The 26,404-nt window shown below is 32.3% G+C and overlaps 1 protein-coding gene across 2 annotated transcripts in view; it reads left to right on the top strand.

Moving 5' to 3' along the window:
* LOC145270390 (glutathione hydrolase 1 proenzyme-like) overlaps positions 1–26,404 on the top strand; it is a 189,485-nt gene that overhangs the window by 63,951 nt on the left and 99,130 nt on the right. For both annotated transcript variants that reach the window (XM_080126041.1, XM_080126040.1), the window contains exon 2: positions 9,871–10,095. In XM_080126041.1, coding sequence (XP_079982167.1) covers positions 9,871–10,095 — 225 coding nt within the window. The remainder of the gene's footprint in view (positions 1–9,870; positions 10,096–26,404) is intronic.

Consider the following 26,404-nt stretch of genomic DNA (forward strand, 5'->3'; position numbering starts at 1 on the left):
TGTATGCATGTATGCATGTATGTATGTATGTATGCATGTATTATGTATGTATGCATGCATGTATGTATGTACGTATGTCAGGTCATGTCATGTGCTACTGGTACCATGTAACCCAGTACTACCTGCCTCATGGTCGGGTCACCGGCGACTAAACTGGTTCCCCCATCAGGCTTGTTTGGTGAGGAGGGTTGCTAGTCTCCCTGAAGGATTAAAAACAAGACCTACCAAAAGGCGACCAACTAGCACCATGTGTGTTTGTATGTATGTATATGTGTTTTGGGGGGTAGAGGGCTCCCGTAAGCCGTGGTGAAGGCAACCTTTCTAGGAGAAGCAAATCTCTGATTTAAAAAACCATAAAGCGAGAGACCAGTACCCGCATTAAGCTGGTCTGCAGTTTAATTTGTTGCTGGCTATCTTGCTTGTTGCTGGATCTCAACATTTTTAACCGAGAGAGAGACTTAGCTGTCATACAAAGCTAAGACTCTGTAACATCATCTTTGTATAGATACTCCCTCAGGCATTTGGGCTCATAGACTTTAAATGTCTGAGGGAGTGGCACTCGTCTTACAAGACGTTGCAATCATCATGTATGTATTTCTGCCTAAAACAGAGGCGACGGATTTTCATGAGATCGGTATCATTTTGAAACTCGACGTCTCGGACAACAAATATCGAAAAATTGGCTAAAAACATTAATTACTTCCCCCTCAACTGGGCAGTTTTCTACAAGGAGGGGTCGATTTTTTTTGCAAGCCATCGTAATGGTTAGATTGACTTTGCCTAATTTTAACGTTCTAAATTTCCGGTCACGTCATGGAGTACCGGTAAGACGTCAGATTTTCTTTCACTTTCTTTTCCGCCTTCGTGGTACGGGTTCGAGCCTACGTGTCCACTACCACTTTTTCTTTTTGCTCAGCATACACCTCCAAACACCCGGGCAACGCCGGGCACCCAAGCTAGTCTATTATATAAATCTCAAACGTCTGTTTGTGCGTTTGTGTATAGGTTTGTGTGTTCGTATGTCTGCTAAAAACTTTCGTCAGCCATATCGGACCGGTTCGAAACTGGTACCATTTGATAGAACGATCCCTCGGATACATAATATGTTAAAATTAGAAAAAAAAGATTAATTCTGTAACTGGACCATTTCTTGCAATGGGGGTGGGTCACTTTTTGCAATACCATTTTCACAAGTCACGCACACGTAGCAAACTGAAAGTACGTTTAAAATGATATTCTGAAGGGTGATGACGTCATAAGTCGTCGTGGCCCAGTGGGTAAAAGCATTTGCTCACGAACTTCAGTTATACCAGTGTTCGCCTTTCATGTGTCATTTCTTTTTTTTCCTTTTTTTTTTGCTCACAAAATGTAGCTTCCAGTTTCGCTTCTGGCTGATGGTACCTGATGTTTTGTTTTCTTTTGCACCCCTCTCACCCCTACCGATGGCTCACACAATTTTTTTTTTTACAATCGGACAATACCCGCACTTCACCACTCTACCCGCCCACGTTGTCACATTTCTCCCTCTCCCCTCCCCCGCTCTCACAATTTATGATATTTACGCGACTCTTATGACCAGGCAACGCCCTTGCCCAGCTGTTACTCCTTCTCTACTCTTCCGATAAAAAGCATTATGCTTCCAATAACCAAGGCATATTTATCCCACACTCCAATTGATGCAATCTCCCTATTGAATTAACGATAAAATTTTCTTTCTTAGAAAAATAACATTAAAAATTCATTGAATGACTAAAAATTGATTTATTTGCTCTATCTTGTATATCGAGCAATTTTTATTTAGGTGGGAGAGTACTTATAGAATATTGCTGCCAGTAATATCTTGTAAATCTTATAATCACAGGCTTTTTCCATACCAGTTGATTGTTAGATAATCTTATTCTGAAGAGTATATATATATATATAATGCATATATATAATGTATATAATGTATATATATATATATATATATATATATATATATATATAATGCATATATATACATAATACATATATATATAATGCATATATATATATATAATACATATATATATAATGCATATATATATAATGCATATATATATATAATGCATATATATATATAATGCATATATATAATGCATATATATATAATGCATATATATATAATGCATATATATATAATGCATATATATATATAATGCATATATATATATAATGCATATATGTATATAATGCATATATAATGCATATATAATGCATATATATATATAATGCATATATAATGCATATATATATAATGCATATATATATAATGCATATATATATAATGCATATATATATATAATGCATATATAATGCATATATATATAATGCATATATATATAATGCATATATAATGCATATATATATAATGCATATATATATATAATGCATATATAATGCATATATATATAATGCATATATATATAATGCATATATATATAATGCATATATATATATAATGCATATATATATATAATGCATATATATATATAATGCATATATATATAATGCATATATACATGCATTATATATATATAATGCATATATATATATAATGCATATATATATATAATGCATATATATATAATGCATATATATATAATGCATATATATATATGCATTATATATATATGCATTATACATATATGCATTATATATATATATATATATATATATGCATTATATATATGCATATATATATATGCATTATATATATGCATATATATATGCATATATATATATAATGCATATATAATGCATATATATATAATGCATATATATATATAATGCATATATAATGCATATATATATAATGCATATATATATAATGCATATATATATATAATGCATATATATATATAATGCATATATATATATAATGCATATATATATATAATGCATATATATATATAATGCATATATATATAATGCATATATACATGCATTATATATATATAATGCATATATATATATAATGCATATATATATATAATGCATATATATATAATGCATATATATATAATGCATATATATATAATGCATATATATATATGCATTATATATATATGCATTATATATATATGCATATATATATGCATATATATAATGCATATATATATATATGCATATATATAATGCATATATATATATATATATATATATAATGCATATATATATATCATGCATATATATATATTAAATTGTAATTCAATGAATTTAAAAAAAAACTCTCATTGAAATGAAATGAAGTGGTTGAGTTTCATATCAAAGAATTTTTATTATTCTAAGCAAGACAAAGAATGCTTTAGAAAATTAATCTCCTTAACCTATAGGGTTTCGATGTCTACCATCTCATCAGAGGAGAGAAAATATTAGCAAATAGTTATAAAGGTATGCACCCTATTTGCTAAAATCAGTGAGACATGGAAAGTCAAAGTGAAAATAATGCATTTATCAGAAGTCCTGTATCAGGAGGATTTATTTTTTATTTTTTATTTTTTACATAGGCATCACCACATTATCAAGGCCAAGAGGCCACTCAAGGATAAGGGTTAAAGAGTGTACAGTAGAAATTGGACAATATAGTAATCATTAGTAATGAAAATTTGGTAAAGTTGATAACTTATATGGAACGGCTCATCAAGAACTTATTTACGTTAGACTTGAAGACAACCATATTCTAGTCAGCCGGAAAGCAGGAAAACGGAAGACAATTCCACAGGCGTGCAGTTCTAAGAAAAAAGCTTTGTTCATGGAATCTACGTTTAGGTTTAGGCACAGATAAAGGGTGGGGGGAATTATTGATAGTGTTTACAGCTAGACGAGTGTTTCTTGTGAAAGTTTGGCGAGGGGGGACCATAGATTGAAGCTCAGTCGAACACTTTCCATGAAAATAACGATACATCAGAGACAAACTCGCAACATCTCTTCTGTGAGATAGAGGTTGCAAGGAAGAGAAAAGGACATCTCCTACGAGGCTACGAAGTCTATTTTGAACTCTATCAAGGCAGGCCAAGTCCTTTCTAGCAGCTCCTGCCCAGATGTGGCAACAGTATTCCATCCTTGAACGTACCTGGCTCTTATATAGATAGAGAATAGCATCAGCAGTGAGATATCTACCGGATCGATAGAAAGATCCCACCATTTTTCCAGCGGCCTTGGCAACAGATTTGTAGAAAAAGGATATGAATGTTTTTTGATCCAGCTTGCTTGGTAAAATCCATGTTATACGTTCTCTACATCCGTTTGGTAATAATGTCCAAGCTATATATTGGGTAATCCGCATAGCTGTGTAGATATCCGGAATCATTCATTACAATTTAATTTGTTTGCTCTATCTTGCATATCGAGCAATTCTTGCTTAGATGAGATAACTTATAGAATATTACTGCCAGTTATAATTTTGTAAACCTACAATCTCACGTTTCCATAACAACTGATTGTTAAATAAAAACTATTCTGAAGTATATATATATAGTCATCCACATAGAGTACTGTTTCGCTGTTTCATGAATGATATATGTATCTATATATATGATATATATATCATATATATATATATATATCATATATATATATATCATATATACATATATATATCATATATATATATGTATATATATATACATACATATATATATGATATATATATATCATATATATATCATATATATATATATCATATATATATATATCATATATACATATATATATCATATATATATGTATATATATAGTCATCCACATACAGTACTGTTTCGCTGTTTCATGAATGATATATGTATATATATATACATACATATATATATGATATATATATATATATCATATATATATATATATTCTGAAGTATATATATATTCAAAATGTGAGAGATTATATATATTTATTTCCACAGCCCAAAGAACGCCACAGTTCACAGGGATTTGCAGGAGGCTCGGGTTTCAAATCCAGGGTGTGGATATGACTGATGAACCCAAATGAGGGCGAAACTCGAGTCTTAGACATCCGGTTCGTTGGCTGGCATGGCTCTTGTGGGCTGCGGCATTATCTGGGCTGTGGAAATAATTATATATATATATATATATATATATATATATATATATATATATATATATATATATATATATATATATATATATATGACCGAGTTAAGGGAAGAAAATAAATTCAATTCTTTAAGAGGAGATTATCGGGGTAATATAAAGCTCAACAAATTTTTTTAGCTCATAAGGGAAAAGAGTAAAGAGAGAAAATGACGGTATAAAAACTACAGTGTAACCCGGATATAAGATACCTGGATATAAGACACCCGGATATGATTGATTTTCTCTGGTCAAAAATTAGACCTCCTGTTAATGTACTGTGTGACCCGGATATAATGTAACCCAGATATAAGAGATCTGCATGGACAGGAAATGAAACCTTATAAATCCGGGTGTTACTATATATATATATATATATATATATATATATATATATAAAAGTGAAAGTGTCTATCTGTCTGTGTGTATATCTGTGTGTATGTGTGTGTACATTTCGCTACGCAATAACTCTGTCAGTTTATAGTCTACAGACTCGAAATTTGATATACAGGGTACTGAGATTTGGGAAAATCTATGTGATCGGTTTTAGGACAGAAATTTTGCTGTTAAGGGGTCAAAGTTCAACGATTTGACCTTTGAGAACTCTACCAAACTCCTCCGACAATTTTGGGTCTAGACACTCGAAATTTTAGATATAGGTTCCTTGGGCATGGATCTAACTTAATAACTTAGCTTGAGCCCAAAATAATAAATGTTAAGGGGTCATAATAGAGGTCAAAGTTAAAAAAATTGACCGTTTTTTTTTTTTTTGCTCAACATACATCTCCAAATACCCGGGCAACGCCGGGAACCCATGCTAGTATATATATATATATATATTTATTCATTTCTTTAATAGGTGTCTACATCAATTGGGGTATTTAGGTAAAAAGGAACTCTTTGTACCATGGTATTTCGAAGCCTAATATATATATATAAAAGTGAAATTGTGCGTGTGTGTGTGCGTGCGTGTGTGTGTGCGTGTGCGTGTGTGTGTGTGTGTGTGTGTGTGTGTGTGTGTGTGTGTGAACTGAAATTATTATATAATATAATATAATAATGTGCGTGTACATTTCACTACCAAACTATTCTGTCAATTTTCAGTCTACGGACTCGAGATTTGACATAAGGGTTATTGAGATTTGGGAAAATCTTTGTAATCGGTTTTCGGCCAGAGATTTATGCTGTCAAGGGGGCAAAGTTCAACGATTTGGCCTTTGAAAAACTCCTTCGCAAATTTTGGGTCTAAATAGTTAAAATTTTAGATGTAGGTTACTTGGACGTATATCAAACTTTTAAAATGTTAAGGGATCAAAATTGGGTTCAAAGTTTAAAAAATTTGACCTCTGCGGTCTCTACCAAATTACTCAGCCAATTTTTGGTCTAAACATTTGAAATTTTACATAAAGTGTATTCAGAGATGGGGCAAGCTTTTTCATTGGTTTTTGGCCGAAAATTTGGCTGCCAAAGAGTCAAAGTTCAAAAGATATGACCTTTGCGGTCTCTAGCAAACTATTCAGGCAATTTTGGGTCTAAAAATTTAAAATTTTACATAAAGGGTATTCAGACTTGCAGCAAGCTTTTTAATCAGTTTTGGGGCGAAAATTTGGCTGCCAAGAGGTCAAAGTTGAAAGAGTTGATCTTTGCAGACTCTACCAAACTCCTCCGCCAATTTTGGGTCCAAACACTTGAAATTTTAGAAGTAGATTGATTACCTGGACACGAGTCAAACTTTTTAATATATGCACATAATGTTATGAACAGTGCATAGCGCCCGAGCAAAGCCTGGCTGAACTCCTAGTATATATATATATATATATATATATATATATATATATATATATATATATATAGTCTTGGAAGTTTTTTTTAACCTTTAAAACTATACAAAAAATATTTTTTATCATTCGTTAGAAAACCATCTAGTCAGTAAGTCATTTAATCACTTGCAATCACTGCATCAACTCGCTCTCGAATTTACTATAATACCAATAATTTATTTTTCAAGGGATCATCAGTTGTTTACCATGAAACGCTGTTTCGGGGATATATATATATATATATATATATATATATATATATATATATATATATATATATATATATATATATTAATTATTATTTATTATATATATATTATTATTATTTATAATTTTTTCTTTTGTAAATTTTAACATTTAGGTATCAAAAGCGTCCTTATCGAAAACAAATATTTCAACAAATGCTGACGGATGAGAGTGAGAAGAAAGGGCTGCAACTTTTTTTTTACACAGGCATCACCACATTATCAAGGCCTAGAGGCTACTCGAGGATAAGGGTTAAAAAGTGTCAATTGGACAATATAGTAATCGTTAGTAATGGAAATTCGGTAAATTTGTTAACTTAAGTGGAACGGCTCATAAAAAACTTGTTTACGTTAGACTTGAAGACAACCGTATTGTAGTCAGCTGGAAAACAGGAAAACGAAAGACAATTCCACAGGCGTGCAGTTCTAAGAAAGAAGCTTTGTTCATGGAATCTACGTTTAGGTTTAGGCACAGATAAAGAGTGTGGGGAATTTATAGATAGTGTTTTCAGCTAGACGAGTGTTTTTTTTTTTAAATTTGGCAAGCGGAGACCATAGACTGAAGCTCAGTCGAGCACTTTCCATGAAAATATTGATAAAGCAGAGACAAACTCGCAACATCTCTTCTGTGAGAAAGAGGTTGCAGGGAAGAGAAAAGGACATCTCCTATGAGGCTAGGAAGTCTATTTTGAACTCTATCAAGGCAGGATAAGTCCTTTCTAGCAGCTCCTGCCCAGATGTGGCAACAGTACTCCATCCTTGGACGTACCTGGCTCTTATATAGATAAAGAATTGCATCAGCAGTGAGATATCTTCTGGATCGATAGAAGGATTCCACCATTTTTCCAGCAGCCTTGGCAACGGATTTAATGTATGTGTTCCATTTAAGATCAGGAGTAAAGGTCAAGCCCAGAAGCTTGTCAAAACATGAAGCCTCACCAAAACGAGAGTCATTCATTTCAATTGATGCCAGATGAGGATCAGGGATTTTTTTCAATGAAGATTCAACACACAACACATTGGTTTTTGGTTTGTTTTTTTTTGTTTTTTTCTGAGTAATTTTTGATATAAATTATTAAGGAACAGATGTCAATTTAATTTTTAAAAAAAACTATAATAATAAAAACTTACAAAAATAGAATTATAAAATTATAAAATAGAATTATAAAATTATAAAATAGAATTATAAAATTATAAAATAAAATTATAAAATTATAAAATAGAATAGCCAATTTGAAATCGTAAGCAGACAGTCATGTTTTTTTTTTTTTTTTTTTAATTTTTGGAGAGGAAATGGTTTTAATGATTCATAACTGATAAAGAGTGACTATAAAGGGAGGTAATTCGTTTCTCATTAATTAATGTTTGCGATGATGATGTGTTTTTTTTTTTTTTTTATATGACACTGGACCTACGGACAAGTAAATTAATGTTTAGAAGATAATTACGTTTATAAATTTGTAAGATTATGTTACATGTTACGGCAATTCAGACGAATGGAAATACCTTAATTGACTTGAAAATTTTTATTTATTCAATTTTCACCCCAAACAAGGCACAGTGCCACTTTGAAGTAGGGGGCTACTATCGGGAACATAAGTTGCAAGGATATTATGAAAGGAGATGAGTAGCAAGATGTCTGTTCACATTACACTTGAACTTCTGCATGTCAGTACAGTTGGGGAAGCAGGAATCTGGAAAGGAGTTCCAAAGTCTAGCAGTTCTGGGGAAGAACCTATTAGAGTAGAAGGCTTTCTTACATCTAGGGATGTCTACTATGTAGGGGTGGGATTTAGCTGCTTGCAATGCGAACGGTTTGGAAAAAAAACTAGATGTTAGGAAAAATCGCTGAAAGAGGAAGACAACAAGGTCACTATAGATCTCATCAAAAAGATCGAATGCAGTTCTGATACCTGAAGATGTCTGCAATAACAAGAAGATATCTGTCCTGGAATATTATTTATTTTTTGTAAATTTTACCATTTAGGCATGAAAACCACACATCCTACCTCACCAAAAAAAACAAAAAACAAACTAAGACGCTTCTACACTATTGAAACGAAATTTCGGAAATCGTAAAACTGAATTTCACATGAAAGCAATGGTATCTACGTATTCCTCGTATTTCCAAGATGATTATATCTAAAAATTACGAAAATCGATGAGGTAGAAAATTATTTATTAAAGAAAAAAAAAAAAGAAAGAATTTGATGAAAACAAAAGAGAGGTAATTTTCCGTTTTGATTTAAACAAGATGGCGTCAATTTTTCACCTGCTAACACGATTAAAGTTGGTTTTTTTAATAATTCAGTAATATTCAGGTAATTTCGACTGCATAATTTGGAAGCTACCATTGTGATTTATTAGAATTGACAAAAGAAAAAAAAAATCAGTTGAAATCATTGTTTATTTTAAAAAAAAATTTTTTTTTTTAATCTAAAAACTTCATTTATCGACCTAATTCTGAAGAAGGGGGGGGGGAAATCAGTAGAAACCATTGTTTTTTTTTGTTTTTTTTTAATCTGAAAACTCCATTTATCGACTACAAAATCTCGTCCCAATTCTGTAGAAGCGCCAAAACTAATGCTATGATTTATGTTGACACCCGTCCTGGAACGTATATTCTACAAGTATATATATGCATTATGAAATACAATAAAATTCCTTTCTTTTTTTTTCTCTTCTTTTTCATTATTTCAGCGAAAGAAGAAGCCGCTATTATGTACTCATCGGTATTGGTGCAGTGTTGGTGGCCTGTGGTGTGTGTACGTTGGCGCTGACACTTCGAAGCCATTACAGGGGTAAATCTTCCTCTGATGTGTCCACGGATTCCTATTCCAGCAGCTGGTCCAACTCAAGCCTGGGAGTGTACAAGCATGCAGCTGTTGCATCTGATGCACACACCAACTGCTCTGACATTGGAGTGTAAGTATATATATATATAATGCCTCATGATGTCTGTCTGTCTATCTCCATATTTTCAAACTCTATCTCCACTGAAACTAAAAGTCACAGAACGGCACCAGGCGCCTCAAATGATTGGATTTTTTTTTTTTTTTTTTACAAACCGTTCTTTTATGGGTCTTTAGCCGGTTAAAATAGTTTTTAAGGGGTCTTAGATGGTTAAAATAGTTTTTAAGGGGTCTTTAGCCGGTTAAAATAGTTTTTAAGGGGTCTTTAGCCGGTTTAAATAGCTTTAAGGGGTCTTTAGCCGGTCAAAATAGTTTTAAGGGGTCTTTAGCCAGTTAAAATAGTTTTGAGGGGTCTTTAGCCGGTTAAAATAGTTTTAAGAAGTCTTAGATGGTTAAAATAGTTTTTAAAGGGTCAAATAGTTTTAAGGGGTCTTTAGCCGGTTAAAATAGTTTTAAGGGGTCTTAGATGGTTAAAATACTTTTTAAGGGGTTTTTAGCCGGTTAAAATAGTTTTAAGGGGTCTTAGATGGTTAAAATAGTTTTTAAGGGGTCTTTAGCTGGTTTAAATAGCTTTAAGGGGTCTTTAGCCGGTCAAAATAGTTTTAAGGGGTCTTTAGCCGGTTAAAATAGTTTTTAAGGGGTCTTTAGCTGGTTTAAATAGTTTTAAGGGGTCTTTAGCCGGTCAAAATAGTTTTTAAGGGGGTCTTAGCAGGTTAAAATAGTTTTAAAAGGTCTTTAGCCGGTTAAAATATTTTGGAGGGGTCTTTAACCAGTTAAAATAGTTTTAAGGTGTCTTAGATGGTTAAAATAGTTTTTAAGGGGTCTTTAGCTGGTTAAAATAGTTTTAAGGGTGTTAGATGGTTAAAATAGTTTTAAGGAGTAAAAAATGGATCAAAATTGAAAACAATCGTTATACATTTTGTACATTCATCTTAAATTATATTTAATTTTTAAATTTTAATCAGTTCATATGCGTGTCACGTTGTTACAGTGGTAACGTCACCAGCTTTGAATGCTTAGGTTTCGATTCTAGCTGAAGGCACTGAAATACATTTTTTTTTTTTTAATCCTGACTTTATAATAATATATTTTAAATCTGGAAAAATCAAAATATCATATTTAAGCGTATTTAACGACCGGGCAAAACCGGGTGCCCCCTCCTCCACCAGTCTAATTTATAAAACTCACTATGTCTGTCTGTCTGTCTGTCTATCGCCATATTTTTTTTTTTTACATGGAGTTCACCACTTATCAAGGCCAAATGGCCACTCGGGGATAAGGGTTATTGTGTGTACAGTAATCAAAGGGATAGTGTAGCAATAGTATTGGAGAATTGGTAAGGTGTCATTACTTGGGGGGGGGGGGGCTGTTCATCAGGAATTCGTTTGTATTGGACTTGAAGACATCCAGGTTGAAGTCGGGAGGGAAACAGGCAAGCGGAACAGTGTTCCACAGGCGTGCAGTTCTAAGAAAGAAGCTTTGTTCATGGAATCTACGTTTTGATTTAAGCACAGATAAGGAGTGGGGAAAATTATTGATAGTGGTTTCAGCTAGTCGGGTGCTTTTTTAAAAAGATTGGCGAGGGGGGACCAGAAAATGGAGCTCAGACGAGCGCTGGCCATATTTTCAAACTTTATCTCTTCCGAGACTAAAAGTCGCGTTAGGGGCCTTAAATAATTGGATTTTTTTTATGGACCGTTTTTTTATGGGTGTTTAGCCGGTTAAAAAGTTTTTAAAAAAAGGTCAAAAAGTTTTTAAAAAAAGGTCAAAAAGTTTTTAAAAAAAGGTCAAAAAGTTTTTAAAAAAAGGTCAAAAAGTTTTTAAAGGGTCAAAAATGGGTCAAAGTTAAAAAAAAATCGTTATACATTTTGTACATTCATCTTAGTTTATTTTTTTTATTTTTAATTAGTTTATATGCATGCCATGTTGGTACAGTGGTAACGTCACCAGCTTTGAATGTTACAGTTTCGGTTTCGATTCTAGCTGATGGCACCCAAATACTTTTTTTTTTTGTTCACTTTTGAAATCACGACTCTATAATAATATATACGAAATCTGGACAAATTAAAATATCATATTTAAGCGTATTTTACACCCAGGCAAAGGGGACTGTGGGAAGTTGAGCATGTTAACAAATATAAAATAATCTTTACTTATATATAAAAAGCACGTTGTGTGTGTGTGTGTGTGAGAGAGAGAGAGAGAGAGAGAGTTCCCTATAGACTCCAAAACGGCTGTGCCGATTTTTTTCCTTGAGCTTAGGGAATAACCAAAAGTCACAGGGAACAAGTTCTGGACTATAGGGAGGGTGAGGAACTATCTTGATGCCAAACTTTCCCATGACAACGTCTTCCCTGATTTTCTTTGAACACCCTTGGGACAAACTTTGCGCAAATCTTCTGCATCTTCAGTTCCTTGTGAATAATTGTGTGTACAGTTCCCACACTGGGATCAAACTGTGCACTTGTTGCCTCTATAGACACATGACGGTCTTTATTCATGAAATTCTTTATTTGGCCAATCAACTCTGCTGTTCTGAGTTCCTTACTCCTCCCACACCTCTCATCATCCCTCACAGACTCCCTGCCTTCCTTGAATCTCTTACTACTCAAAAATCGATGCTCGTTTCATGCAAGATAGTCTAAAAGCAGTCTGAAGCATTCCGTACGTTTCTTTTTTCCAAGTTTAAAACAGGATTTTATTTATTCTTACATGTGAAATTGCTACAGAAAAGGTTTAATATTTATGCAGCAATTCTGGTTTCTGATTGGTTGGTAGCAGAACATGAATTAATTCGATTCGTCAGTTCCTAGCAGCATCGTTCATAAATAGAATCGTCTGACTGTGTGGGATCATACCCCATTACAAGTCCAGAATATTGCAACTTTTCATTTGTTTTTGCTTTACGGCATATCAACCTTTTTCGGGTTATTTAATGCCGAATCTAGTTATTTTGAGGAACGATTTTTAATGGAGTATATTTTTTTTTTAAGTCAGATTCTATTTAACCCATAGTTGGGACCCTAACAGGTACTACCACTCCGGGTCAGAGTGGATCTGGGAGCAATGGCAATTAAGCGGTGGCTCCACACTCCCCAAGGCGCGCAAGGTGGGGCCTCACCATCGGATATAGTTTTAGGTCATATCCAGGACTCAAAAACTGATGCTCAATTTATGTAAGATAGTCCAAAAACAGTCTGAAGCATTCCATACGTTTCTGTGACATTTTTTCCAAGTTTAAAACAGAATTTTATTGCATATTATTCTTCTAAAGTGTCCTTACGTCCAAATTGCATTTTTGAAATTCACCAGCTGTGACAATCAGGCTTTAGTAGAGTGCATTTCAATTCCTGCTGTAGCTGTTCATTTGAACCGGAAATCATAAAATTTGGCCTTCTCGTAGGGGAGGGGGGGTTGCTCCTTCTTAAAACTTTTTATATTACGCCTAAATGATAATATCTACGAGATAACAACGGGGGTCGCCTGTCTGTTTAATTTGCCTGACTTTAAAAAGCTAAATATTCCACATTTTTCGATCGCCGCGTGTGGATTTGGCTTTTTCGTATAATAAAACCAAAAAAAAAAAAACAACCTCGCAGTAAATAAAATACTGCTCCGCAGTGAAACTGCATTTTTTTTCCAAGTTTAAAACAGAATTTTATTGCATATCGTTCTTCTAAAGTGTCCTTACGTCCAGATTGCATTTTTGACATTCACCAGCTGTGACAATCAGGCTTTAGTATAGTGCATTTCAATTCCTGCTGTAGCTGTTCATTTGAACCGGAAATCATAAAAATTGGGTCAGTCATCTCATGAGATGTGTAACAATAAGACAATGAATTTTGGAGAGGCTACAACAAATTTTAATACAAAAACGCCTGGAAACTTATTGAAAGCACCTCGTAGCTAAGTTTATTTGATCTCCGCAGACAGTTCTGGGGACGTATTTCCAAATCCCATACTAGCCCTTTCTCTTAGTGGGCGGGTAGGGGGGGCATGTTGAATTCACTGCTACATCCAAGAATAAAACTTCTACCGCTCCAGAAGATATCTCACTACTGATGCAATTCTCTATCTATATAAAAGCCAAGTACGTCCAAGGATGGAATACTGTTGCCACATCTGGGCAGGAGCTGCTAAAAACAGCCTATCCTGCCTTGACAGAGTACAAAATAGACCGTGGCTTAGTGGGGAATGCCCTTTTCTCTACCCTGCAACCTCTCTCCCACAGAAGAGACGTTGCAAGCCTATCCTTGTTTTATCGTTATTTCCATGGCAGGTGCTCGTCTGAACTCCAATCTCTGGTCCCCCCTCGCCAATCTTTCACAAAAAACACCCGTCTAGCTGAATCCACTGTGAAAAATTTCCCCCACTCTATATCTGTGCCTAAATCAAAACACGGATTCCATGAACAAAGCTTCTTTCTTAGAACTGCACACCTGTGGAACTCTGTTCCGTCTGCCTGCTTCCCACCGGACTACAATTTGGTTGTCTTCAAGTCCAATATTAACAAATTCCTAATGAACCGCCCCCTTAAGTAAACACTTCATCAAATCTCCACACTAACGTAATGTACTTGCAATAACCCTTATCCTTGAGTGGCTTCCGGGCCTTGATAAGTGGTGATCACTGTATAAAAAAAAAAAAAAAAATGCAATATGTACCTGTCACTTCCCCAAAACGCACTGTCTGTAACTCTCCTTTCCATCTCAGCTCAGAAAAGTGATCTTGTCACAACTCTCGCCACCTGATCCTGTGATGTCACAATCATGTGACAAATCATGTCACAATAGAGAAAAACACTCATTCGACCCAACTCTACTGTGACCCCTGTGACCCCTGTGACCCCTTCCTGTCAACAGGTTTTTGAACTCAACGACTTTCAGTAGTAAATGGGGGAGCGTTACTAAAATTTATATCTATGTGCTAGATAAAACTACTACTTTAGGGTTCCTTGGAAATATATATACAAGTCTATATATAACAATATTTTGGGAAAAATCCTCCTACCCAAGTGATACTATTTCGTTCACTTCAAATTTTGGTGACAGTTAAAGAACGTAGTTTTTATTGAATTAAATAAATTGCAAATTGTTTTAAGTTTATAAAATATAAATTGTTTCTTGCCCAACTGACTCAAGAAATGTATTTTAAGATGCATAATAATTAAGACATGCACTTATCACATAAGCAACTCTCTGTCTCTGTGTTTCACTTCTGATTGGTTTTCAACACCATCTATATATATAAAAGTGGAAATGTTTGTTTGTGTGTTTGTGTGTGTGTGTGTGTTTTCGTGTATGTCCGCAAAAGGGTTTTTTCTTTGGCCTTCTCAGAGAGGAGGGGGGTTGCTCCTTCTTAAAACTTTTTATATTACGTTTAAATGATAATATCTATGAGATAACAACGGGGGTCGCCTGTCTATTTAATTTGCCTGACTTTAAAAAGCTAAATATTCCACATTTTTCGACCGCCGCGTGTGGATTTGGCTTTTTCGTATAATAAAACCAAAAAGAAAAAAAAACAACCTCGCAGTAAATGAAATACTGCCCCGCACTGAAAGTTGACCTCATTAAGTCATCAAGTATGGACACCTGCCAATTCTTAATACTTAAATAAATTCAAACATCTTTCCATTCTTGCTGGCCCAGTGGTTAGCATCGCAGGTTTTTTTTTTTTTCACACTTTATTTTCCAACTTCGCCTCAAGGCTTTGGGTTCGATCCTCCCTACCTAGCTACCAAAACTTTTTTTAACCCCCCCCCCCGACACAAACACCAAGGCAACGATTCTTTTGTTTTGATTTACCCAAAAACACATCTCCAAACACCCGGGCAACGCCGGGTACCCGCGCTAGTTGATGTATAAAATAATATATTATATAATTCTTCATTAGTATGTGTTTAGTTAATGGATTAATTTGCTTATTGTACTCCCGTCTCTGTAGTTTTTTCAACCCTTTGAGTTGAAAAAAATAGGAGACGTTACTTTTAGAATTACCTCGTATAAGATGTGGGACATCATTGACTACAATATGGGCCAAGTGTTGAGTCTATTTCAATTTGTTCTTTTAAAATAAAAAAGATCCAACTTCTAACCATTGTTAAGTCTCATAAATATAAAACATTCAATTTACCGAGAGAATTATTGCAGCTATGACGTTCTACTTTTTCAAATCATCATAATCAACCATTATAATACTCATCATAATAATCGACTAATTTATTTTCCGGTGCTTTCTGGTAGATTAAAAATATCACTGGGAAACGACCCTCTAAGTGCTAAGATCCATATCTACATAGTGTCGAAGCCTCTTTGTCATTGGGTGACACGATCTCATCTTGATCTGCTCCGAACCACAACTTGCATACTATATCCAACTGAAAATCGTGCTCAAGCATTGCAAATACTGTAAACTGCCCATAACTGTCGTAAACTGCCATAAAACTCAGTCATTCCTCATCATCGTATCTTATGAATCGGGTTGATTCCATTGTTGGCATTGGTAAGAATTCTTCGCTAGAAGGGGTGCCTGCGCGTGAAATTTTTGTGGCAGGAGGAGCGCAATATTCAACCACACCTCTCCTGAGTCGACATTGGCAAATACCAGTGGCAAGTGAAGTGTTTGTACAGGACAATTGGAAACAAATCAGTGGAGAGCATAACTGTCATAAAATGTCATAAACTGTCATAAACTGTTGTAAACTGTCATAAAATGTCATAAACTGTCATAAACTATCATAAACTGTCGTAAAATGCCATAAACTTTCATAAACTGTCATAAACTGTCGTAAAATGTCATAAACTGTCGTAAAATGTCATAAACTGTCATAATGTCATAAAATGTCATAAACTTTCATAAACTATCATAAAATGTCATAAACTGTCATAAACTGTCATAAAATGCCATAAACTGTCATAAACTGTCATAAACTGTCATAAAATAAACATGCTGTCCTAAACTGTCTTAAAATGTCATAAACTGTCTTAAAATGTCATAAACTGTCTTAAAATGTCATAAACTGTCATAAACTATCATAAACTGTCGTAAAATGCCATAAACTTTCATAAACTGTCATAAACTGTCTTAAAATGTCATAAACTGTCTTAAAATGTCATAAACTGTCATAAACTATCATAAACTGTCATAAAATGCCATAAACTTTCATAAACTGTCATAAAATGTCATAAACTGTCTTAAAATGTCATAAACTGTCTTAAAATGTCATAAACTGCCATAAAATGTCACAAACTGTCATAAACTGTCGTAAAATGTCATAAAGTGTCTTAAAATGTCATAAACTGTCATAAAATGTCATAAACTGTCATAAACTGTCGTAAAGTGTCATAAACTGTCTTAAAATGTCATAAACTATCGTAAAATGTCATATCTGTCATAAACTGTCGTAAAATGCCATATACTGTCATAAAATGTCATAAACTTTCATAAACTGTCATAAAATAAACATGCTGCTGTTGCACCTGATGCGCATACCAACTGGAGTGTAAGTATATATATATATATAATTCTTTATGCTAACAAATCTAATATATAAAAAGCTATATATCTGTATCTGTCTCCATATTTTCAACCTCTATCTTCTTCGAAACTAAAAGTTGCAGAGTGGCGCTGGGGGCCTCAAGTGATTGGATTTTTTACAGGCCGTTTATTTTATGGGTCTTTAGCCGGTTAAAATAGTTCAAAATTGTTAAAAATTGAAAAAATCGTTATGCATTTTGTACATTCGTCTTAGTTTATTTTTAATGCATGTCACTTTGGTACAGTGGTAATTTGAATGTTTCAGTTTCGATTCTAGCTGATGGCACCCAAATACTTTATTTTTTTTTTTTTTTTGAAATCACAACTCTGTAATCATCTATACGAAATCGGGACAGATTAAAATATCATATTTAAGCCTATTTTTGTGCCCGGGCAAAAGATGCCTATTCCAAAAGTCATTCTTCATCATCGCATCGTATGAATCAGTTGATTCCATTGTTGGCATTGGTCAGATTTCTTTTCTAGAAGGAATTGTAATTTTTAAATAGAATATGTACCTTCAAAAAAGATAGGTCACATCCATGAGTCATCAATAGGGCTGCGACAACAGCATATTCTTTTCATTCTTTTGACTCTCGAGTATATATCCAACACAGACACAGTTAACCGACCGAGAACCACATCAGTCTATATAAAAACTAGTGATGAGACGATTCCAATATTTTTCCCGATTCCAATACAATTACCGATTCCGATTCCGATTCTTTATAAATCTCTAAATATTTAACTATAAGATTGTTATTTTCTCCGATTTCTCTAAAAAAATATATATGTCTGTATCTACGTGGCTATTAGTGATGGGATGATTCCAATATTTTCCCGATTCTGATACAATTACTGATTCCGATTCCGATTCTTTATAAATATCTAAATATTTAACTCTATAGCTGTATCTTTCTCGGATTGCCGTAAAAGCACTCATGTTGAATGTGCAAATATTTTCCTAAACATAAAAATGTACTTGTTGGGGAAGATCTATCGATTTTTGCTTCACTGGTATTTTAAAATCAATAAATATTTATTATTTTATCATTATTACGAGCAATGAATGGTTTTGCTTTAAACAAATTCAAATAAAAAGACAATTAAAAGAATCGTTTTGGCATCAGAAAATCGATACAGATTTTTCCGGTTCCAATACCGATACTGTTAGAGGACTTCCAGTTATGCTAGAAGAAAATGTGAAAAAACGTTGGAAAAGAAATAATGCGATATAACAATATAACACCGAACAACTTCCTATACCTTTGTTCTGCTGATAAACTTATTTACTCTTTTTTTTTAATTTTTTCTCCTTTTTTTACTTCCTAAGAGTTGACGTCACACTCTATGGAGCATCGAAACACATCATCTGTTTTTTTTTTTTTTGTTTGTTTTTTTTTTTTAATGTATTTTGTTCATCCATGTTTCAAGTCTGTGTTGGATATGTACTCGAGAGTCAAAACAATGAAAATTATGTCCAGCTGAAAACCGTTCTCTATTGTCCGGTCATTTTGTCAGCCACACCTTGATTAACAATCCTATTTTAGCTTTCTTTTGTGTTCCTTTGCTCTGCTTGATAAACTTATTTACTAGTCTTTTTTTTTAAAGATATTTTTTCTCTCTTCTTATTTACTCTTTTTTTAAAATTTTTTCCCCTTTTTTTACTTCCTAAGAGTTGACGTCACACTCTATGTAGCATCGAAACACATCATCTGTTTTTTTTTTTGTTTTGTTTTTTTTTAATGTATTTTGTTCATCCATGTTTCAAGTCTGTGTTGGATATGTACTCGAGAGTCAAAACAATGAAAATTATGTCCAGCTGAAAACCGTTCTCTATTGTCCGGTCATTTTGTCAGCCACACCTTGATTAACAATCCTATTTTAGCTTTCTTTTGTGTTCCTTTGCTCTGCTTGATAAACTTATTTACTAGTCTTTTTTTTTTTAAAGATATTTTTTCTCTCTTTTTTTTTTTTTTTTTTTACTTCCCAAGAGTTTGAGGCAGGCGTGTAATCTAAAACTCACTTTCTTTTTCTGACGTCACTATCTATGAAGCATCGAAACACATCACATGCAAAATGTATTTTACACTATCTATTTTCATTGTCCTAAATTCCTAAAAAATTTTCGGTGAAAAACATAACTATAAAAATGACATTTCATCCATCAAGTTACATTCTTGAAAATTATTCAATGTAAAAATTTTAACTGTAAATATTTATTTCGTTTTGATAACATTCATTCTGATATGCTAGTTTTTCAAATCATAATCATCGACTATTTTACTTTCCGGTGTTTCCCGGTAGATTAACAACATAACACTAAGAAACAACATACTATTCAAGAGGGAGAGTCTAGTGGTAGATGAACCAATCCAAATGTGACAACAATACTTCATACACACAGCGCCTGGAATTCCCAAATTGGTCACCCATTTTAGTAATGACCAGGCTCAACGTTGCTTAACTTCGGTGATCTGACTGGAACCGGTGTGTCAAAGTAATTATGACGTATATTGATATAGTGTGGAAGAATATAAATTATCGCCTTTTTTTTATAAAAGTTACGAGAAATCAAGTGCTTCCTCTTCCCTATTGGAGCAAAGATTTAATTTCATTCCGATTACAATATATTAAGTAAAGATGTCGCTTTTATAACTTTATTTATTTTTCACATCTTGGTCTTCTAGTAATTGTGTATTAGTATTTATAAGGTTTTTATTAGTCTATTGTAACTTAAAATATCAATATAAAATTTATATCTTTCAGAGACAATGTTGTTTTTAAACGATTCATTACTTCTTCATATTGTATGATATTCTCAATTTTAGCTCTATAATAAAAATATTCATTAAGAAGTTTCATTAATTATGAGTCGTGAAGTAATACTGTTTTACTTGGAGTTCTTATATGAATAAATCCGAAGAAGCCTGGGTATATTTCATAAGAATAAATCCGAATAAGCCTGGGTATATTTCATAAGAATAAATCCGAGTAAGCCTGGGTATATTTCATAAGAATAAATCCGAATAAGCCTGGGTATATTTCATAAGAATGAATCCGAAGAAGCCTGGGTATATTTCATAAGAATAAATCCGAATAAGCCTGGGTATATTTCATAAGAATAAATCCGAGTAAGTCTGGGTATATTTCATAAGAATAAATCCGAATAAGCCTGGGTATATTTCATAAGAATGAATCCGAAGAAGCCTGGGTATATTTCATAAGAATAAATCCGAATAAGCCTCGGTATATTTCATAAGAATAAATCCGAGTAAGACTGGGTATATTTCATAAGAATAAATCCGAATAAGCCTGGGTATATTTCATAAGAATGAATCCGAAGAAGCCAGGGTATATTTCATAAGAACAAATCCGAGTAAGCCTGGGTATATTTCATAAGAATGAATCTGAAGAAGCCTGGGTATATTTCATAAGAATAAATCCGAATAAGCCTGGATATATTTCATAAGAATGAATCCGAATAAGCTTAGGTATATTTCATAAGAATAAATCCGAATAAGCCTGGATATATTTCATAAGAATAAATCCGAATAAGCTTAGGTATATTTCATAAGAATAAATCCGAATAAGCCTGGATATATTTCATAAGAATAAATCCGAATAAGCTTAGGTATATTTCATAAGAATAAATTCGAATAAGCCTGGATATATTTCATAAGAATGAATCCGAATAAGCTTAGGTATATTTCATAAGAATAAATCCGAATAAGCTTAGGTATATTTCATAAGATTAAATCCTAATAAGCTTAGGTATATTTCATAAGAATAAATCCGAATAAGCCTCGGTATATTTCATAAGAATAAATTCGAATAAGCCTGGGTATATATTATAAGAATGAATCCGAATAAGCCTGGGTATATTTTATAAGAAAAAATCCGAATATGTTTGGGTATATTTCATAAGATTAAATCCGAATAAGCCTGAGTATATTTCATAAGAATAAATCCGAATAAGTTTGGGTATATTTCATAAGAATAAATCCGAATAAGTTTGGGTATATTTCATAAGAATAAATCCGAATAAGCCTGGATATATTTCATAAGAATGAATCCGAATAAACTTAGGTATATTTCATAAGAATAAATCCGAATAAGCCTGGGTATATTTTATAAGAAAAAATCCGAATAAGTTTGGGTATATTTCATAAGAAAAAATCCAAATAAGCCTGGGTATATTTCATAAGAATAAATCCAAATAAGCCTGAGTATATTTCATAAGAATAAATCCGAATAAGTTTGGGTATATTTCATAAGAATAAATCCAAATAAGCCTGGGTATATATCATAAGAATGAATCCTAATAAGCTTAGGTATATTTCATACGAATAAATCTTAATAAGTTTTGGTATAGTTCATAAGAATAAATCCGAATAAACCAGGGTATATTTCATAAGAATAAATCCGAATAAGCCTGGGTATATTTCTTAAGAATAAATCCGAATAAGCCTGAGTATATTTCATAAGAATAAATCCGAATAAGCCTCGGTATATTTTATAAGAATAAATCCGAATAAGCCTGGGTATATTTCATAAGAACAAATCCGATTAAGCCTGGGTATATTTCATAAGAATAAATTCGAATAAGCCTGGGTATATTTCATAAGAATAAATCCAAATAAGCCTGGGTATATTTCATAAGAACAAATCCGAATAAGCCTGGGTATATTTCATAAGAATAAATCCAGATAAGCCTGGGAATATTTCATAAGAATAAATCCGAATAAGCTTAGGTATATTTCATTTAATAAATCCGAATAAACCTGGGTATATTTCATAAGAATAAATCCAAATAAGCCTGGGTATATTTCATAAGAACAAATCCGAATAAGCCTGAGTATATTTCATAAGAATAAATCCGAATAAGCCTGGATATATTTCATAAGAATGAATCCGAATAAACTTAGGTATATTTCAGAAGAATAAATCCAAATAAGCCTGGGTATATTTCATAAGAATAAATCCGAATAAGCCTGGGTATATTTCATAAGAATAAATTCGAATAAGCCTGAGTATATTTCATAAGAATAAATCCGAATAAGCCTCGGTATTTTTCGTAAGAATAAATCCGAATAAGCCTGAGTATATTTCATAAGAATAAATCCGAATAAGCTTGGGTATATTTCATAAGAATAAATCCGAATAAGTTTGGGTATATTTCATAAGAATAAATCCGAATAAGCCTGGATATATTTCATAAGAATGAATCCGAATAAACTTAGGTATATTTCATAAGAATAAATCCGAATAAGCCTGGGTATATTTTATAAGAAAAAATCCGAATAATTTTGGGTATATTTCATAAGAATAAATCCGAATAAGCCTGAGTATATTTCATAAGAATAAATCCGAATAAGTTTTGGTATATTTCATAAGAATAAATCCAAATAAGCCTGGGTATATATCATAAGAATAAATCCTAATAAGCTTAGGTATATTTCATACGAATAAATCCTAATAAGTTTTGGTATAGTTCATAAGAATAAATCCGAATAAGCTTCGGTATATTTCATAAGAATAAATCCAAATAAGCCTGGGTATATTTCATAAGAACAAATCCGAATAAGCCTGGATATATTTCATAAGAATAAATCCGAATAAATCTGGGTATATTTCATAAGAATAAATCCAAATAAGCCTGGGTATATTTCATAAGAACAAATCCGAATAAGCCTGAGTATATTTCATAAGAATAAATCCGAATAAGCCTGGATATATTTCATAAGAATGAATCCGAATAAACTTAGGTATATTTCAGAAGAATAAATCCAAATAAGCCTGGGTATATTTCATAAGAATAAATCCGAATAAGCCTGGATATATTTCATAAGAATGAATCCGAATAAACTTAGGTATATTTCATAAGAATAAATCCGAATAAGCCTGGGTATATTTCATAAGAATAAATCCGAATAAGCCTGGGTATATTTCATAAGAATAAATCCGAATAAGCCTCGGTATTTTTCGTAAGAATAAATCCGAATATGCCTGAGTATATTTCATAAGAATAAATCCGAATAAGCTTGGGTATATTTCATAAGAATAAATCCGAATAAGTTTGGGTATATTTCATAAGAATAAATCCAAATAAGCCTGAGTATATTTCATAAGAATAAATCCGAATAAGCCTGGGTATATTTCATAAGAATAAATCCGAATAAGCTTGGGTATATTTCATAAGAATAAATTCGAATAAGCCTGGATATATTTCATAAGAATTAATCCAAATAAGCCTGGGTATATTTCATAAGAATAAATCCGAATAAGCCTGAGTATATTTCATAAGAATAAATCCGAATAAGCCTGGGTATATTTCATAAGAACAAATCCGAATAAGCCTGGATATATTTCATAAGAATATATCCGAAGAAGCCTGGATATATTTCATAAGAACAAATCCGAATAAGCCTGGGTATATTTCATAAGAATAAATCCGAATAAGCCTGGATATATTTCATAAGAATAAATCCGAATAAGCCTGGATATATTTCATAAGAATAAATCTGAATAAGCCTGGATATATTTCATAAGAATAAATCCGAAGAAGCCTGGATATATTTCATAAGAACAAATCCGAATAAGCCTGGATATATTTCATAAGAACAAATCCGAATAAGCCTGGGTATATTTCATAAGAATAAATTCGAATAAGCCTGGATATATTTCATAAGAATAAATCCAAATAAGCCTGGGTATATTTCATATGAATAAATCCGAATAAGTTTGGGTATATTTCATAAGAATAAATCCGAATAAGCCTGGATATATTTCATAAGAATGAATCCGAATAAACTTAGGTATATTTCATAAGAATAAATCCAAATAAGCCTGGGTATATTTTATAAGAAAAAATCCGAATAAGTTTGGGTATATTTCGTAAGAAAAAATCCAAATAAGCCTGGGTATATTTCATAAGAATAAATCCAAATAAGCCTGAGTATATTTCATAAGAATAAATCCGAATAAGTTTGGGTATATTTCATAAGAATAAATCCAAATAAGCCTGGGTATATATCATAAGAATAAATCCTAATAAGCTTAGGTATATTTCATACGAATAAATCCTAATAAGTTTTGGTATAGTTCATAAGAACAAATCCGAATAAACCTGGGTATATTTCATAAGAATAAATCCGAATAAGCCTGGGTATATTTCATAAGAATAAATCCGAATAAGCCTGAGTATATTTCATAAGAATAAATCCGAATAAGCCTCGGTATATTTTATAAGAATAAATCCGAATAAGCCTGGGTATATTTCATAAGAACAAATCCGAATAAGCCTGGGTATATTTCATAAGAATAAATTCGAATAAGCCTGGGTATATTTCATAAGAATAAATCCAAATAAGCCTGGGTATATTTGATAAGAACAAATCCGAATAAGCCTGGGTATATTTCATAAGAATAAATCCGAATAAGCTTAGGTATATTTCATAAGAATAAATCCGAATAAACCTGGGTATATTTCATAAGAATAAATCCAAATAAGCCTGGGTATATTTCATAAAAACAAATCCGAATAAGCCTGAGTATATTTCATAAGAATAAATCCGAATAAGCCTGGATATATTTCATAAGAATGAATCCGAATAAACTTAGGTATATTTCAGAAGAATAAATCCAAATAAGCCTGGGTATATTTCATAAGAATAAATCCGAATAAGCCTGGATATATTTCATAAGAATGAATCCGAATAAACTTAGGTATATTTCATAAGAATAAATCCGAATAAGCCTGGGTATATTTCATAAGAATAAATCCGAATAAGCCTGGGTATATTTCATAAGAATAAATCCGAATAAGCCTGAGTATATTTCATAAGAATAAATCCGAATAAGCCTCGGTATTTTTCGTAAGAATAAATCCGAATAAGCCTGAGTATATTTCATAAGAATAAATCCGAATAAGCTTGGGTATATTTCATAAGAATAAATCCGAATAAGTTTGCGTATATTTCATAAGAATAAATCCGAATAAGCCTGGATATATTTCATAAGAATGAATCCGAATAAACTTAGGTATATTTCATAAGAATAAATCCGAATAAGCCTGGGTATATTTTATAAGAAAAAATCCGAATAAGTTTGGGTATATTTCATAAGAATAAATCCGAATAAGCCTGAGTATATTTCATAAGAATAAATCCGAATAAGTTTTGGTATATTTCATAAGAATAAATCCAAATAAGCCTGGGTATATATCATAAGAATAAATCCTAATAAGCTTAGGTATATTTCATACGAATAAATCCTAATAAGTTTTGGTATAGTTCATAAGAATAAATCCGAATAAACCTGGGTATATTTCATAAGAATAAATCCGAATAAGCCTGGGTATATTTCTTAAGAATAAATCCGAATAAGCCTGAGTATATTTCATAAGAATAAATCCGAATAAGCCTCGGTATATTTTATAAGAATAAATCCGAATAAGCCTGGGTATATTTCATAAGAACAAATCCGAATAAGCCTGGGTATATTTCTTAAGAATAAATTCGAATAAGCCTGGGTATATTTCATAAGAATAAATCCAAATAAGCCTGGGTATATTTCATAAGAATAAATCCGAATAAGCCTGGGTATATTTCATAAGAATAAATCCAGATAAGCCTGGGTATATTTCATAAGAACAAATCCGAATAAGCCTGGATATATTTCATAAGAATAAATCCGAATAAACCTGGGTATATTTCATAAGAATAAATCCAAATAAGCCTGGGTATATTTCATAAGAACAAATCCGAATAAGCCTGAGTATA

Source organism: Euprymna scolopes, chromosome 46, assembly GCF_053919585.1.
Source record: "Euprymna scolopes isolate OS-2025 chromosome 46, ASM5391958v1, whole genome shotgun sequence".
Lineage (NCBI taxonomy): Eukaryota > Metazoa > Mollusca > Cephalopoda > Sepiida > Sepiolidae > Euprymna > Euprymna scolopes.